This window comes from Danio rerio, chromosome 4 (genome assembly GCF_052040795.2).
Source record: "Danio rerio strain M-AB ecotype USA chromosome 4, GRCz13ab, whole genome shotgun sequence".
In the NCBI taxonomy this organism is placed as follows: Eukaryota; Metazoa; Chordata; class Actinopteri; order Cypriniformes; family Danionidae; genus Danio; species Danio rerio.
The window spans coordinates 53,932,783-53,951,268 of record NC_141024.2 but is presented as its reverse complement, the minus strand read 5'-3'; the positions used below and the strand labels follow the sequence as shown (position 1 = coordinate 53,951,268).

The following is an 18,486-nucleotide window of genomic DNA, read 5'->3' as shown; positions in this document are numbered from 1 at the left end:
CCCTTCAACAGTTTCTTTATATGAGAGTAATTAACAAAAATAAATCTGGTAAGTCCGAGCAAGAAACAACAGCCACAAATGAGCTGATTAAAATTAGTACTGCATTTTTTATATATAGTAATGTATACTTAGAATAAAGTGAAATTATGCTAATTAATAAATTAAACCTTCATTAAGACACTTAATACACACACGTTGTTCAATAGTTCTCTTTACTTTGATTAAAATAGTATTATGTAGTATAAAGGGTTAAAATAAAATTGTCAACAGCAGAACTTCATTTAGTATTGGATGAAAAACCTGAAACTTTAATCAATCGGTTTATATCTGTGTAAAAGCTTTTAAACAAACCTTTCTCCAGTTGATTCACTTTTTTTTTGTCATAAGAAAAAATATCTAAAATCACATACAAATACAAATAATACCATTAGACAGAAAGGGAAAAAATATTAATATAATTAAAGTATTAACAATAATATTAATAATAATAATACTAAAATTACTAAATTAAACAAACATAATTAAACAAATGAATGAAATTACAATGACACTTAAACAAATCACCATAAGGAAAGTAACTAAAATTGAGAATCTTCTTTAAATACATCTGCATAATATTTCAGGAATCTTAGATTTTTTTTTTTATTGTTAATAAGATGAAGTGATTTTAGGAGGGAGTTAAATTCTATTCTAAAATGAGCAAATGAGTAATTATTTGCAAATTTCTGTTTGTGAATGAAAAAATTGCCATATAAGATAAAAAAAAGTATGATGTGTTCCAGGGATTTAGCTTTTGGGTTATTATAATAAAAATAATGTTTTTTTAGATTAAAGCAATTCACAGCATTGGCAAAAGCAGATATATGAGAATTTAGGAGTGACCAAGATTGTTTGGATATTGGACAATCAAAAAACATATGTACAAGTGTCTCCTCTGCTTGTTCGCAGAAAGAACAGGGGCTGTCGATTTCAAAACATTTGGAAATACTAGAATTTTACAGGGTAGATATTCTGTACAATTGTAAAGTGTATTTCTTTTGCCTTGTTGGAAATGCAATATTTCCCAGGTAAAAGCCAGGTTCTAGTCTATATCCTCAACCAAAGACCTCCAGAAACACTTTCCTCTAAAATAAATTTTTCTTTTAAATTGAAAACTTTGACACACAAAGCTATTGTTTCATTTCTTATCTAACAGACTAACACCTTCTAAAAGCAAAGGAGAATGAATATTCACTGAGCTCCTTGAGTTAAATCTACAGTGAGTTTTAACTAGGTGAACTAAACCAAGTGATACTGCCTTAACAACTTTATTAAATTTGTTAAGAGTTGGAAAACAGTGGTAGGTTATAAATTGTTCATATGAAAGAATGTTTCATGCATCATCAAACAAGCAAAGATTTCAATTAATATTATTTTGAAACCAACTTTGGAAAAATAACAATTTGTTTCTGATTGTAATATCTCGGTTATTCCATAAGAGAAATCGGTGGGGAGAAAAATTGTGAACGTAACCAAGCTGCCAAGCAAGCAGACATTGCTTAGAGGGAAGATAATTACATTTAAGAAGAAACAAAAGACTACCAATTTTGTCAAAAAGTAGTTGTGAATAAAAAAAAACAAATATGCGTTGGATTGGTTAGGCATCTCTTCCAAATAATCTTCCAAATAATTAAAAAAATGTATATGATGTCAGAAAAATCAAAAAAGTTTACACCCCCCTCTGCTTTACTACTAGAAAGAACTTCATTTTTCAACTAATGAGGTTTGTTCTTCCAGATAAATTTTAAGAAAACAGTATTAATTTCTTTGGCCATTTTGTTTTCAACAAATAAAGATAACGTTGGATATACAAAAAGACCCTCTGCCTTGGACAAAAAAACTCTTCCATATAATGACAGGTCCCATTGTAGCCAGGAATTAAGAATATTTTTAGTTTTGCTGATCCTAGATAAAAAAAAAATTAAGTGCTGTCTCACTAAAAGATTTTTAGTAACATAAATAATGAAATATTTAATTGTGGATTTAACTGGGATATCTTCTATATATTCCTAACTCAAATTATGAACAGGCATTATCTCACATTTGGAGATATTCAACTTTAGACCAGAAACACTTGAGATGTCAGAAATTAAATTTAAAGCATTTTATACGTTTGAGTCATCTTTTAGAAATAAAGTGGTGTCATCTGCCAAATGTGAAATCTTAATCTCCCCCCCCAAAAGCAGAAATTCCCTTCAAATCTTGATTTTGCACAATGCTTAAGGATAGAAACTCTGTAACTAATAAAAATAAAAAGGAAGAGATTGGGCCGTCCTGCCTAATACCACACAAAATATCAAATCCATTAGAAGTATTAAAATTAACAATCACTGAACTATTGATTCCTTTATAAAACAAAGCCATAGTGTTAACAAAAGTTCCCAAATCCAAATAACCTCAACGCTTTAAACAGAAGCTGGTGCTCAATCGTATCAAAGGCTTTATAAAAATCAAGAAAAAGAATGACACCATCTGAATGAATAGAATCAGCAAAATCTAGCAAATCCAAAACTAATCTCATTATAATAGAAACATGGTGGCCTTTTATAAACCCAGACTGAGTTTCAGAGATAATAGAATCAAGATTTGTTTATAATCTGTTGGCAAAGTCTTTTTAAATTTTTTTTATGTTTGTTTAGTTTTTTTTGCCACTCGCTGTTGCAGTCATGACATGATACATTTCTCCTTCGTTTTCCACTTTACACAACATAGCCTTCTGCTATCTCTCTCACATACAAAGACATTCAGTATTTGAAGTTGATCAAAACTTTTAATACAAACATTTTAACACAATTTTGTTTAACTTATATAATCCACCTAGACTAAGTGTACCAAAATGTTTTGATATCTATATATCAAAAAAGTAAATACATTGTACTTACTGTGTTCATAATGTCTTTTAGAACAATTCTGATACTCTGAAGGTGAAATACAGGTAAGGTGGGGACAGGTTTGGGGGTATGGATAGGTTTAGGGGTGGATAAAGGTGTAAGTTTAATTTGATTTTCCAATCAAAAGTGCAATGTAAAAAGTAATATTCTCTAAACTGTACCATGTGTCACAATATACACAGTAACTATATTGAAACAAATTAGTTAAAGCACTAAATAAAAAGAGGGATCAATCTTTTTGTTACATTTGTTTCAGTTTTAACTTTGGTGTAATGTATATGTAACTTTAATGTATATACAGAAATACCTTTTTGTATAGCACTCCATAAAAGATACTAATTTGAAGAAAAGATCTCTGAGGGGTATATTGATTTCCGCTGAGCACTGTGTGTGTGTGTGTGTTCTGCACTTATTTCTACATAAATTAGTACACTTCTCACAAATGTCTTTTAAATAAATAGTTTTGCCTTGTGTTATACTGTGCCTACACATAGCTTACTATAAATTGCAGAGTGAAAATGTATAAATGTGTTAGTTTGTGTTCTGTGGTACAAACATTTAAAAAATAACAATTTTGTATGTATCTATGCTGCAAATGCACACTTTAATGGCTCTGATGTGAGCCATAAAACTCCTGAAGAACCAGAAATGCATTTATTACATTTAAATCATTAATATATTTATTTATTTTTTTTAAATACAAACATTCAAACAATTTTGCCGAGTGATTTAGTGGCTGCAGATATGACGTAGATGAAAATACTGTAAGTGGTTATCTTTGTGCGTGGAAGTCTTTACTCTAGGTTAACAGAAAAAATTTATTATAATACAATTCAAAAAATAAAAATCAAACAAAATACAATGTCAAAATGTGGGTTTAAACATGTGCTGAGTTAAAGTAGATTTAAAACAACAAACAAAAACAAGACCTGCACCGAAAATAGCTACAACAGCAGTAGACAAATCTCTTTTTAAAAGCATTCCTTTTTTATAACCCACTGTATTTTACAAAAAGTGATTTGATGGCTCCCAGGAGTCTTTCCATTTCATCCCACTGTAAATCAGTAAAAAACATTTAATTATAATTATGTTTACAGGATAGTCTGTGATATTTAAATTAACATAATTTTAAAAAGTAATTTGGTGCAAACACCGACTTATTAGTTAAAGATTATTACAATTTTAAGCTTTGAAAAAAGGTTATCTTCACTTCACATTATTATCTACAAGAATAATTGTTTACATCAAAAAACATTCATAGTTTGTTCAACATATTTCCACCACTGTATGACAGAATTATATAGTGTTTGTGACACTTACCATCCAGAACACGGCTTCCATCTGACTCTGGCCTCTTCAACACCCTATAAGAACATGAGTATTGAGCAACATTCACTTTTAGTACTCAGTGACTAGAATTATTTGAACATTTAGCATAATTGTTTGTCCTAGCCACAACAATATCTATTAAATGAAATATCTAGAAGGTCAGCATAATTGTCTTTAAACCTGTTCACTGTCAATGTCACACAATCAAGTACTTTCAAAGAAGCAGCTAGATTGGCTTTGGTTGTAGAAGGCATTGAAAGCAATGTTAAAGTTGTCTGGAAACGTGCTGACACAATGCCTGACATACCATGTTACGCACATACCAATTATTACAGTTAACAGTGGATCAAACCAGTAGGACTAAATTCATGTTATATTAGTTGTGATCAGATTAAAATGATTGTGCTCATTATGAAATTAAATTATGTTTTAGAGGCAAAAAATCTATATTTTCAGATATGCCTGGTGTTCTAATGATTTCAACTACCACTATAAATACCCACACATTATAAGCTAAATCACGCTTAAATTAAAAAGAACCACGGGATAAATCTTTTTATTTTTATAAAATTATATTTTTTTACTTAAGTAAATTCAAACATAAAAAAGTGGTCTTACTTCTTTGGACATCCTCCTTTTCACAATCCTGTCATATGGAAAGGTTTTCTGGTTGGAATGTACTTGGCATTCTGCAGCAGAAATATATAGCTCTTACTTACAAAAACTACTTAATATTGCAGGAAAGTTCAGAGAGCAATGAGTCTGATATAAATACTGTGAAACATGAAAATTTGAAATGTAAACTGCTTTCACTCATTAAACATTATTTTTTTAATAGTTTTATAGTTTTTGTTTTATATTCAAATTTTAATGTGCATTTTAATTTATAGTAACATTTACATTTACACCAAATGAGAGAACAGCATATTTTGTATAGCATATTTCAAACACATCTTTTTTTCTGTTTTACTGTAAACAATGTGTAGAGTATAACATCAACTTTGGGCAATGCAATGGCGCATTAGTTAGTGCTGTCGCCTCACAGCAAGAAGGTCGCTGGTTTGGCATTTGTGTGTGGAGTTTGTATGTTCTCCCTGCGTTCACATGGGTTTCCTCCAGGTGCTCTGGTTTCCCCCACAGTCCAAAGACTTGCTGTACAGGTGAATTGGGTAGGCTAAATTATCAGTAGTGGATGTTTGTAAATAAGTGTGTATTGATGTTTCCCAGTGAAGGGTTGCAGCTGGAAGGGCATCCGCTGCGTAAAAAAGTGCTGGATAAGTTGGCGGTTCATTCTGCTGTGGCGACTGTGGATTAATAATGGGACCACACCAACACGGGGAGAGCATGCAAACACAGAAACACCAACTGATCCAGGCAGGACTCAAACCAGTGACCTTCTTGCTGTGAGGTGACAACTCTACCTACTGTGCCACCGTGTCACCTATATTATATTATATTAGAATTATTATATGATAATTCATAATTTTACAATAATACTATATATTAAATTATCCTCTTAATAGTTTCTTTACTCATTGTCATATAGTACTATTAAATGCAAGGCAACAGAAAAGAATTGAGGAAACTGTAAAAAATACAAAATAATCAAATATTACATTATATAAATTTTAATGTAACAAAGTTTATATGCATACAATTATTCAGATAATATTCAGAATCTGCTATTTATTTATTTTTTCAGAACAGCAATATGGCATTACCTGCTTGTTTGTAGATCCACTTCTTCTGTTTGTCCCCTTTTATGATACTTTCTCTGGAGAATAAATCTGTAAAAACACACAAAAATAACACATACAGTTGAAGTCTGAATTATTAGCCCCCCTGAGTTATTGGCCTGCTGTTTATTTTTTTCTTTCCAATTTCTGTTTAATGTAGAGCAGATTTTTTTCAACACATTTCTAAACATAATAGTTTTAATAAGTCATTTCTAATAACTGATTTATTTTATTGGTAACACTTTACAACAAGGTTCATTAGTTAATGCATTTACTAACATGAACTAATCATGAACAACACATGTACAGCATTTATTAATCATAATTAAATATTTACTAATGCATTATTAACATTGAAGTCCATGCTTGTTAACATTAGTTAATGCACATGAACTAACAATGAACTACTGTATTTTCATTAACTAATGTTTATTAACAAGAATAAATACTGTAGTAAATGTATTGTTCAATGTTTGTTCATGTTAGTAAATGCATTACTTAACATTAACTAATGGACCTTATTGTAAAGTGTGACCCTTTTATCTTTGCTATGATGACAGTAAATAATATTTTACTACATATTTTTCTAGACACTTCTATACAGCTTAAAGTGACATTTAAAGGCTTAACTAGGGTAATTAGGTTAACTAGGCAGGTTAGGATAATTAGGCAAGTTATTTTTAACGATGGTTTGTTCTGTTGAAAAAAATATATAGCTTAAAGAGGCTAATAATTTTGTCCCTAAAATGGTTTTAAAAATTAAAAACTGCTTTTATTCTAGCTAAAATTAAACAAATAAGACTTTTTCCAGATAAAAAAACTGACATCAGACATACTGTGAAAATGTCCTTGCTCTTTTAAACATCATTTAAATATGTTAAAAATACTTTAAAAAGAAAAAAATGAAAGGGGGCAAATAATTCAGAATTCAACTGTATTTACACAACTAATGTTTTAATTTTAAATTTCTATATAACTTGTTTGTCCCAACTAAAATGGGAAAAATGCTGTGTAAAAGTTCAAATAAAGTCACCTGAATCACCAAAATCTGTAGTCATGCACTGGACTGCAGGACTTGATAGAGAGGAAGTAGGTGTAGTAGTGAGGGAAGTAGGCGGTGGAGCAGGAAGTGTTTTGTATGAAGAGGCAGGTGGAAGAGGGGTGATGTAGGAGGAGGTAGGAGGACTGAAGCTTGAGGAATTAGTTGGAGGAATAAGGTTGGAAGATAAAGGTGGAGGGGCAGATGAAGGAGGAAAGCTGGAAGAAGATTGTGGAGGAGGAAGATTTGGGAAAGATGGTGGAGGAACAGCAGATGAAGGAGGAAAGCTGAAAGAAGACTGTGGTGGAGAAAGGTTTGGCAAAGATGGTGGAGGAACAGCAAATGAAGGAGGAAAGCTGGAGGAAGTTTGTGGAGGAGAAAGGTTTGGGAAAGATGGTGGAGGAGGAAGGCTTGAGGAAGATGATGGAGGAATAGAAGCTGGAGGAGAAACCGATGATGCTAGGTTTTGGCAGACATCAGGGTCTGTTGCAGCCGAATTCTGAAACCTCTGGAAATCTATAAACAATTTTAAAATAAAGTTAGAGATTTCTTTGAAATTTTGTGAATTTTGTAATCAAATGACCACAATACTTACTTTTAATAAAAACTTCGTACAGGCTGGCCATTTTATCTATAATTTTTTGCTGTGGTCCCTCTCCAAATGGACCCATTGTTGTTATTAGCTCTGTGTTAAATCCTTTTTTCTTTTCTTTCGAAATAAACAACAATGGCTTGTAGCCCAGCATTTCCAATTTCTTAACCTGAAAAATAAATACATAAAAACAGTATAGAAAAATGCAATATAATCATAATATTAGCACAAACATCCCAGATACATTTGTAGCAAATCTGCATTATCAAAGTAAAAGATAGTTTCTGAATTGCCAAAACAAGTCTTTATGTTTTCAGAATCTTTTGCCTGCAACTGATCTATGTGACCACAATGAAATGAATACATTTGCATAATCTCTGCCACAAATGCTCTGAAATGTTTATGTCATGTACTGCAGTACATATGTAAAGTAATGAAAAAAAATCCAACCTTAGATCTTTTTAAACAACTTTAGAGAAACATAATATTATAACACTTTAAAATAACACAAAAGCTGCTCTTTAAATGATCATGATAGAAAATTGATTAGAATAAATTATAGTTTTCTGGTAAAACAACACTTGCTGTTGTGGATCTCAAGCATTAACTGCATCGATAGCTAAAAATCAAAATATGATCAGTTAATATAGTCAGACCTGACATGAATACACTGTAAAAAATTGCTGTTAAAAAACGGTCAGATTCTACGGTAAAATAATGTTTTTTCACTAAAACAGTAATATTCTGTTAAAAACAGTGCTTTCTGAATAACATTTTTGTTTTCGAGAAAGTAACCAACTGCAGAAAACTGTGAGCTAACAGAGTTCAGATTCGGTGTTTTGAAGTCTGTGTTTGAAATCACACTTTGTGTCCTTGTTCACTATTTCATACACTAGTTAACTAATATAGTTCACCTGACAGTTTTAATGAACACTAATGAGTGAATTCAGACACTGATGAACACCTGCTGTTTATAATTACAATTACTGAAGAAAAGAAACAAGAAACACAAACAGTGACTTGAGTTACAACATTAAATAAAATCAAATCAAATAAAACAGCTTCAGTCTCAGCAGAGGATCATTAAACAACTCCACAAACAACAGCAGACACACACTTATTACTGACAGATTTGACTTCCATACTATTCTCATTGAGATCCAACAGAAATTAAGGTGTTTTTTGTGTCACCGTAATGGAGTGAGGGGCTGGTTTAGTTGGGCTCTTCACCCTTGAACTCATTTAAGAAGACTTTCCAACTGCTGTAATACAGAGTTTACAAAACGTTTGTACTAAAAGCAATTTAGCAATAAAGTTGGGAAGTCAATAAATAGAGAAATCTATTTGTCTGAAATTAGTTCTGATAAATGTTTTGGTATAAATCTGGAAGAAGGGCCACATGCAATAGATTTTATGCTTAGTTGCAGGTATTAATTTAATTAATGCGAAGTGAAAACAGAAAAGATACCTCCGTAATTACTTAACAGTTAATAAATAACATACAAAAACAGTTCAGTTATGACAAATACACACTCAGACCTCATGAATCTGACCTTGTATCTCAACAATGGTAACATCTCAAATGTTTCATGCTGCAATGCATGCTGGGAGTGGCACTGTACAAATATCCCAGCATGCATTGCGGTATAAATAAATGTTGTATGATGGTCTCACAGTTTTCTTTATTTGTGTTTGATTCTGCTGTTGTTTATGTTTAGACTTTCAGTTGCCTGTTTGTGAGTTAAACTGTTAATTTTGTTAAATTTGTTGTCACCATTATTGAGGTTCATATGCTGATTATTGATGTCTCTTTGAGTGCGATGTACACCATAGAGCAGTGTTATTGTCCAAGATAATCTTAAAAACTTCCAGAAATCATTGCCATATATATATATACATATAATGTAAAACAATAGATTTAACATTGAATAGGAGCAGTAAATTGTATTATACGAAATGAGAACAGACTCTGCCATTTATTAGCAACATGAACATCACCAGATCTTATTTAGGTTTTTGGCTGGCTTGCCACATCAAAGGAGCTTTTTAAACAAAGTTCTTAACAATTGCAGCAGCCAAAATATATAAATGTTAAAAATGACAGGGCTAAGAGCCCAACTAAAGCAAACTCTGTTCTCCATGATGGTGACGTAAAACTTTAACTTTTTCTCAAGAAGAACTTTAGTAGATGTTATACAAAAATACATGTATTAAGTAATAAGTGTAGCTGGTGATGATGTTTGTAGAGTTGTTTAATCATCCGCTGATCATTTAAATGATTTAATCATTTGTTGTTCTTCAGGTTATTTCATTATAAAGCTGTGACTAAAGTTTTGTATGTTCTGTTCTTGTTTTCTCCCTTCAGTATTTCTTCATTTGTTCATTGTTAATCCTCAATTATCATTTAATTAGTCAGTTAATTAATGAATTTACTTCAGCTTTGCTAAATGTTTCTTGAACACTCAGTAGTGTGGACACTTAAATTAAAACTGAAGTATAGGCTCTGGGGTTTAAAGGGTTAAAGGTGTGAGAGGTAAAAACACAGTGTAAAAATGTATTTTAACAGTAATATACTGTTAATTTACACAACGGAAGTAGACTGTAAAAAAACAGTAGATTGCTGGCAACCACAGCTGCCAGTAGATTACTGTTAAATCAAGGAAAAAACAGTATTTTACTGTAAAACCTGAAGCTAATTTCTTCTGTGTGTCACCGTTGTGGAGGAGAGTAGAGCCAGTGTATGAGTTAAAGATGAACAATGAACTGCTGATGTTATTCTGCATGTTTCTCTATTTAAAGATAGCGGCTGTTTAGTTGCTGATGCAGTCAGAATCTCTCTGGTGATTCCAGATTTACATGTATGTGTGCTGTTGTGAAAATAAGACATTAGAGTTAAACCGAACTTTTCTAATTAACTAAAATAAGTTATCATTATAAGTATGCTTCTAAGCATGTATAGCACATTACTTCATAAACTCATTCAGCAGTTGACCAAGTTGAGGCAGTTGCTTTCAGTGAGCAAAATGAGTTCACTTGAGTATTGTGTTAATCAATGTAGTCCATGTATTTTTACAGCAACAGACTGTAAAATAACAGTACATTGCTGGCAACTGCAGCTGCCAGTATTTTACTGTTTTTTAACGGGACAATTTTTAACAGTGTACATTTGTTCAGAAATACATTTTTGATTTAGTTTTACCTAATAATGACAACATAATTTTCTATACACTATGCCTCTGTACTCAAATAATGTACTTACAGCAGTGCGGGCAGAATCTACAACACGGGCAGAATTCCTGTGTTTTTTGTTGTTTGCTGCCCATGACGACTCCTCAATGTTTTTTTGTTTTGCCATGATGATTGCTTTTAAAGCAATGGCAGCAAAACAATTTCTGCACGTTTTGCAGTTTGAAACATTTAAAGCCCCACAATTATGGCAAGGCTTTTGCTTGGGTTTTTTCATTCTCTCTGGAAGGAAACAAAATATATATTAATATTAATCATAGACAAAATACATTTTCATTGAAAACACTGTATCTTAAAGTTTTTTTTTTTTTAATACAATAATAGAAAGGATTATTTACAAGCTATAAAACAAATTTTATGTAACAGTATATGCACATAGAATAATTTAACATATTTAATTACTCAATCATTTAATATATAAATGTATAAATTATTTAACAGACAAAGACATTTTTAATGTAATTAGTAAGTTAAAGTAAACTATGGAACAGTATGAATTCAATGAACTCAAAATAGCAATAGAAATTATTAATTAAAATTGCATATATATATATATATATATATATATATATATATATATATATATATATATATATATATATATATATATATATATATATATACACACACACACACACACACATAGCTTTGGATAAAAGCGTTTGCTAACGTTAAATGAGTAAACGTATATGTAAATATCTTGTCAGATTAAGCTAAATTATCTGAATAAACTTGCCTACCAAGACTGTTTGTAAAGTAACGTTAATAAAGTAAGTTATTGCCTAACATGCTAACATAGCACTTATTTTTAACGTGTATTATCAAAATATAATAACCTAAATATACATGTGAGCAATGCACATAGACAAACATGGTGTGAAGAACAAAATTTCTTTATTTAATTTGTGGAATCAGTGTACATTAACTCACCGCTGAAAGCGGGATCAGTACAGCGATGGATGGTTGTTACGTCACGTGACACGATTTCCCGCTTGCTTATTTAGGGAAATGTGGAAAAATAAATATTTTATATTAAAGTGTTTTTATTTTCATTTCTTGCTAGTAAAGCGGCACAAATATTCGAGTGTTTGTAAAAGTAACATGAAAAAAAAAATCCTATTGATTTTTTATCAATAGGGATTTCGGTTAGGTTTTTATTGGCCATCATAATAAGACTTAACGATAAGAAAGTATAATGAAATGTTAAGAAAATGATAACAACAACCAAAATCATTCAAAAAGAGCAACATCAACAAAATCTTAAAAAATACAGATCAAATTAAAGTCTAGATGTCCAAAAACAACAATAAATCGAATCTAATATACAGACCTCTAATACAAAGAGCATATTTTAATATTTCATAAATATTATATATATATATATATATATATATATATATATATATATATATATATACACAAATAAAATAAGTTAGTTTCTTTATTTTGTTTTTTTTTTTTGTAAAAAAAAATAATAATAAAAAGGGTTTCTGTTCCTGAATATATATATAAGCTTCAAATTTCTCTTTTGTCTCAAGCTTCGTTCGCCGTTAATGTAAAATAACAGATATTACATTATAAATAACTTCATATAATCGTTTTATTAAAAAAACAAATACTATGCGGACATTTATGAATAAAATATTAAAAGAAAACATTCAATTGATTAATTTTTTCTTTTATATGCTCATACAACTGCATTCACGTGGGCTATATGCTACAAGGCTTTACCGTAGGGCTTTGGGCGTCTTGATGTGACGTCCGAGGGGACCCATTGAAAGCAATGGAGCTCCTGTTTTGTCAGTATAGTGACGCCTAGGGACACCTTTGGCGTCCTCATGTTGACGTGGAAGGTGCTTGACCATACTTCAGTTTTTGATGCCTTCGGAGTGAGAATGGGTTGGTTCATTATATAAGAAACCAAATTCAGTGTTTTTCAAGAAAATGGACCTCAGCTGTGGTGTTTTAGTAAAACACATTGAGCATCTGAATCACTTTAAACAGAAATCAATAATCAGCATATCTATCTCAACAGTGGTTAGAGATGGTGTTTTTTTTTTTGGCTGCAGAGCATGTTAAGAGAATCATTAACAACATCCATATATAGTTCCCAGCATGCACTGTAGGAAAAAAAAAAACTCACCATAGTTGAGAGGCATACACTGATTCTTTATGTCTGTGGTTTTTTTTTTTTTTTTTAAAGTGTTTTCAATGTTTAATGTGCTTTGTGATCTGATAAAAGTATTGATGAGCTCCATTTTCTTAATACAGTGCTTCTTTTGTGATACAACATTATTTAAACTTAATAGGTCAAAACCAATTTTACTGATTTGACCAGTGACTAAACCACCACAGAGTCAATTATCCAGAGCACAATTGCTCTCTTTATACAATGTTTAACACAATATACTATTAGGCAAACAAAGAGAATTTAACATTAGAAATCGAGTCAGAGTCCAAGGAAAGCAGCTACTGTTCTCCTCAATGGTGACAGCTTAAACACAAAAAGTAGTGATGTTTTATTGCTGTTTTAAAACAAATATGTAGTTATTTCTTAATAATATCACTATATGTTATTTTTTTTAAAGTGTGGCAGAAATAAGGCCAAACAGGTTGTTAATAAGTAAAGCTGCCGTTTGTGGAGTTGTTTGATGATGCTCTGCTAAAACTTTTGAGAGATTTGATGTGTTTTATTTCAGTTTATTTAATCTACGGCTGTGACTGAAGTCAGTTGTTGTTTTGTTTTTCTTTTCTGTTTCTGCTTATTAACAGCAGGTGTTCATCATCAGTGCTCAATCATCACTTAATTAACCCCATCATTGTCTCATTCACTTTAACTGCTGCTGAGTTAATTTTGCTCAATTTAGAGAGGGACCAAATATTCACTGAACTGAGTAACTTTACTCTGAGGATTTTCCTGTGTGCCTAAGCCAGTGGTCACCAAACTTATTCCTGGAGGGCCGGTGTCCTGCAGATTTTTGTTCTAACCCTAATCAAACACACCTGAACAAGCTAATCAAGGTCTAACTTGGTATACTTGAAACATCCAGGCAGGTGCGTTGAGGCAAGTTGGAACTAAACCCTGCAGGGACACCAGCCCTCCAGGACCGAGATTGGTGACCCCTGGCCTAAGCAGTATAACACTGTTTTAGGATCTAAAAATTCATTCTTAAAAAAAAAAAATTCTCAAGCAAAAAGATTCCAATGACACGCCCGCAGGTACTTGAAGAATATGGTTAATACTGAGGAACTTCACACTCAAATGTTTGCATATCATCAGCATGCTGTAATCCATTTCTTAAGCAGCAAAAGTCATTTTTAGACTAGTTTGTTGGCCAGTTGTAGTCAGTGCAATGCTAAACGTTATTGTTCCATTATAATTTGTTTTGTCTCTCAACGTCCCACAACAACATCATATAGTTTAGAATACTGTACAGTTTTTTTTATAATAATTATTTTAGTGTCCATTTCATTTAGCATATTTAAAATTGGGGGCATCCATGTTTTTTGACATACTTTTAACCAGGGTCTTTTAGGTTTCACCAAGTAAAATGTAAAACTTTTAAAGAAATTTTTAACAAAAAATCTTTTTGGTAAAATTTTTTGATAGGGCAAACAAAAATCTTTTCCATCTGGGCCATTTGAAAAATTCTTTAGCCTTTAGCCCTTTATGAGTCTAAAAATGACTGAATTATCATTATCATTTACAGCTATCATTTACATTTAGTCATTTAGCAGACGCTTTTATCCAAAGCAACTTACAAATGAGGACAAGGAAGCAATTTACACAACTATAAGAGCAACAATGAATAAGTGTTGTAGGCAAGTTTCAGGTGTGTAAAGTCTAAGAAGGAAAGCATTAGTAATTTTTTTTTTTTCATTTTTTTTGTAGTTAAGGGAGGAGTCAGAGAGAAGATTGCGTATTAGTAAGGAAAGTGAAGACTGAATAGTTGAGTTTTTAGTCGCTTTTTGAAGACAGCGAGTGACTCTGCCGTTCTGATGCAGTTAGGGAGTTCATTCCACCAACTGGGCAGATTGAGCACGAGCGTTCGGGTAAGCGTTTTCTTGCCTCTTTGGAAAAGAACCACGAGGCGACATTCATTCACAGAACGCAAGTTTCTGGAGGGCCTATAAATCTGCAGAAGTGAGAGCAGATAAGAAGGGGCGCAGCCAGAAATCGCTTTGTATTTGCTATCAAACTATATTATGATTTAATACATTTAATAATACAATAACAAATGAAAAATACAATATTTAGATATTTCTTAGCAAAATCTTATAAACATTGTGTAAAAACAAACAAGCGTTACTTGTATCCACACACTTTTTTCCAAAATAAACTTTTTTTAAATAAAAGTTTTAAAAACTATAATAAACTAAATCTATGCACAAGAATCTGTCCAGGGGCCTGTTTCAGAAAGGTTAAGTGAAAACTCAGAGTATTTTAACCCTGAAATGAGAGAAACTTTGGGTTTTCTGTTTCAAAATGGCAGGTTTGTTAAACTCGAGAAGGCAGGGTAAGTCAAGCCTGTTTCTGAAAGAGAGGTAACTTCAACTCCGAGTCAGTTACTGTGGTAAATTACTCTGTGAATCTAACCTGGTCACGAGCAGGTTTTATTCTCTAAACTCAGAGTTTCTGTCGGTCTCCTCCCCTTTTTTAAAGACGAAGCAGCATTTCTCGCCTTAGCCTTACGTCTCCACCCACCTATTTTAATGCTCATTTTGGATATATGCATAAAAACGATTGATGGAAACGTCATGATTCACATAACTTTTGAAAATATGCATAAAAAACACATGCATAATTGAGTAGGATAAACTTTTATTCGATAGAAAATATGCGCATAAACTATGATTGAAACACTTTTACTGAACAAATTACAGTATGTGCATTAAAAAAAGGTCATCATAAAATGATGAAAATGTGTGTGAATGGAAAAACCAGCAGGCTGAGCACACTGTAACACGTCATTAATGTTGTTTTAGTCATTCTAAAATGCCTTAACTGTTTTTGTATCAGTGTATATTATTAATTACCTCTGAGCGTCTGGAGCATGTCAAAAGTCTCCGCATGTCATGGCTTCAAACGCCCCCATGTGTTCATTGTGTGTCAGCATTGTCGTCTGAGGCGCAAGTACACTTATTAAATAAAGAAATAATTGACGCAGCTTATTTTTACTTATTTTACTCAGTAAATTTTGTTTTTACTGTTGATATTTGGCGCCAGTTAATAAGGAAGTGACGATTGTGTTCTCTTTGACTCATTGGATAAAAACGCGGCTTTATTCACACATCTTTTAAGCGATATTTCAGTTTTGCACATAAATTTAGTTAATATATTTGGATGGAAACACAGATATTACCTACATTTTAGTCACACACAGAACAAAGTCACGTACGAGAATGGCTTGTCCTTTTTAAAATAAATAATTAGCTTAAATTCATTGACCTTCGACATGTACTGTTACTAGATTAATGGGATTATTATTCTTTCTAAAACCTTCTAAATGTTATATCAAACTCTATCACTTGATCAATAAAAAGGCAGACACACAAGTGCACTGTTAAACCTATTAAAACTGGTGATTGTGTATAAAAGTTTAGAATTTTTTTTATAAATGTCACACATTACATTACTTATTTTATTATACTTAAATATTTAAATACTTTAAATGTAAAATTACGCATTAATTTGAGCAGCTGTTCTCCCATGCTAACTGTCTCTGTTTCACTGATGGTTGCTTCTTTTTAAATATATTTACGCTCATATTTGCTATAACTTCGAATGATCACATCAAGTTCAGCTGGAGAAAGAAATGGTGATCTCTTTTTTTTTTTCAGATGTTGTCATTGTCGATCGTAATTTCATTGATAATGCCTTTTTTGTAGTCGAGTTGGTCTACTCAAAGTTGATTGACCTGACTCAGATCAGCTGTTTTGAAACCGAAAACTCAAGTTCAAGTTTAAACTCTGAGTTGTCTGAACCTCCTTACTGAAACAGGCCCCAGGTCAGTGTCCTGAGCAGTAAACACATGAAGCACATTTAAACAAATGTTATTGTAAGAAAAATAATTAAAACATTAGGATAGAGTAAAAATGGCCTTTTTGAATAAAAAGTTTAAAGACTTTTTATGGCCTAAAATTTTGATTTTAGAATTTAAGACCCCAGCGGAAAACCTGTTTAAAGTCAATAGCTCTGGTATTTAATTATTATGATAATGATGAAATTCTAACTCAGATACTATCTGTGAGAACTAGAAACAAATTTACACCGATAAAGAAGTGGATGAAAAAAGGAAATTGTGATCAACATGACATATGCAAATGGAGAGTACTAAGCCAACTGTAATAGCAGATATCTTCTATGAGAATACTGTAGGTCAAACATCGTCAGCTCAGGTAAACCTTTTAAATTTATTGTTCTTGTCTATTTTATATAGCGCCAGCGCTCAAGGATGCTTTACCAACACCAGGAGAACAAAAAAAGCAATAACCATAAGAAGGTAGAGAAAATGGGAGACTAATAATACATAAAATAATGACAAAAGACATGAGAACAAGTGACAAGAAAGAAACTCATATCCATTACTGGGAAACATGCACACTCATTCACACACACTGCATGCATACCACATCTATGGACTTTGGGGAAACCAGAGCACTTGGAGGAAATCTCACGCGAACACTGGGAGAACATGCAAACTTCACACAGAAATGCCAACTGACCCAGCTGAGGCTCGAACCAGCGACCTTCTTACTGTCAAGCGATTGTGCTACCCACTGCACCACTGTGATGCCTCACATGTGTAATTATATAAAGTATTAAACTGGTATTGGTGAAGAACTATGCTTACTAAAAGGCTTTATTCAGATGTACTGATTGTAATGATATGGGCAATCTAGCATGTGTTGTTATAGACACCTATGATTATTTGTCCTAAGACAGAGGTTCTCAAACATTTTTCATCAAGTACCACCTCAGAAAAACATTGTCTCTCCAAGTACCAGCAAAGTGAGCAGTATTGAAATACAGTAGCCTAGTAAAGCAGCTACAACTCTGCACAGATAAAAAAAAACGTGGCAGATTACCTCAGAAATATGGGCTATATGTCATATATGGCATATTATATACATCATTTTTGATATATTTTGAAATGTGTGTTGCATGTACATGACATATTTCATTCCTCTGCGTACCACTAGAAGGAAGCCTGCGTACCACTAGTGGTACACGTATCACAGTTTGAGAACCACTGTCCTAAGAGATATAAGGCAGGTCTTGTTCATGTAATTTGCTTTAGGCTATCAAGTTGGTATTGGCATTAACAGCTATACCTGTTAACAGGTTTCATATATGTAAAACGACCCAATTCAATTAAATATCAGGCAGCTATTAATATAGATGACCGCACACAATGATGAGCCATTTATTTAAATGAATATGTGACACAGATATTTAAATGTCATTGTTGCAAACAAGTTACAGGAGTAAGTACAGTTGTTGTTTTATGTGATGTTCACCACTGTGATTACACCATAGTCAAAAAGAAGTCTGAGAAATGCTGTAGTTGGTGTAGGTGGAGCAGGTTAATCACATTAAAAGTTCTGCATTGT

General features: G+C 32.1%; 1 protein-coding gene across 1 annotated transcript; it reads right to left on the bottom strand.

The window, feature by feature from the left end:
• Nucleotides 1–3,590: 3,590 nt before the first annotated feature.
• Nucleotides 3,591–11,097, bottom strand: zgc:174698 (the record flags this gene model as incomplete). Its single annotated transcript, NM_001115112.1, is given in 7 exon segments — nt 3,591–3,984; nt 4,251–4,294; nt 4,878–4,948; nt 5,981–6,046; nt 7,029–7,550; nt 7,630–7,795; nt 10,886–11,097. Coding segments are annotated over 7 exon segments (1,130 nt in total), but the record flags the coding sequence as incomplete, so codon positions are not given.
• Nucleotides 11,098–18,486: the final 7,389 nt, after the last annotated feature.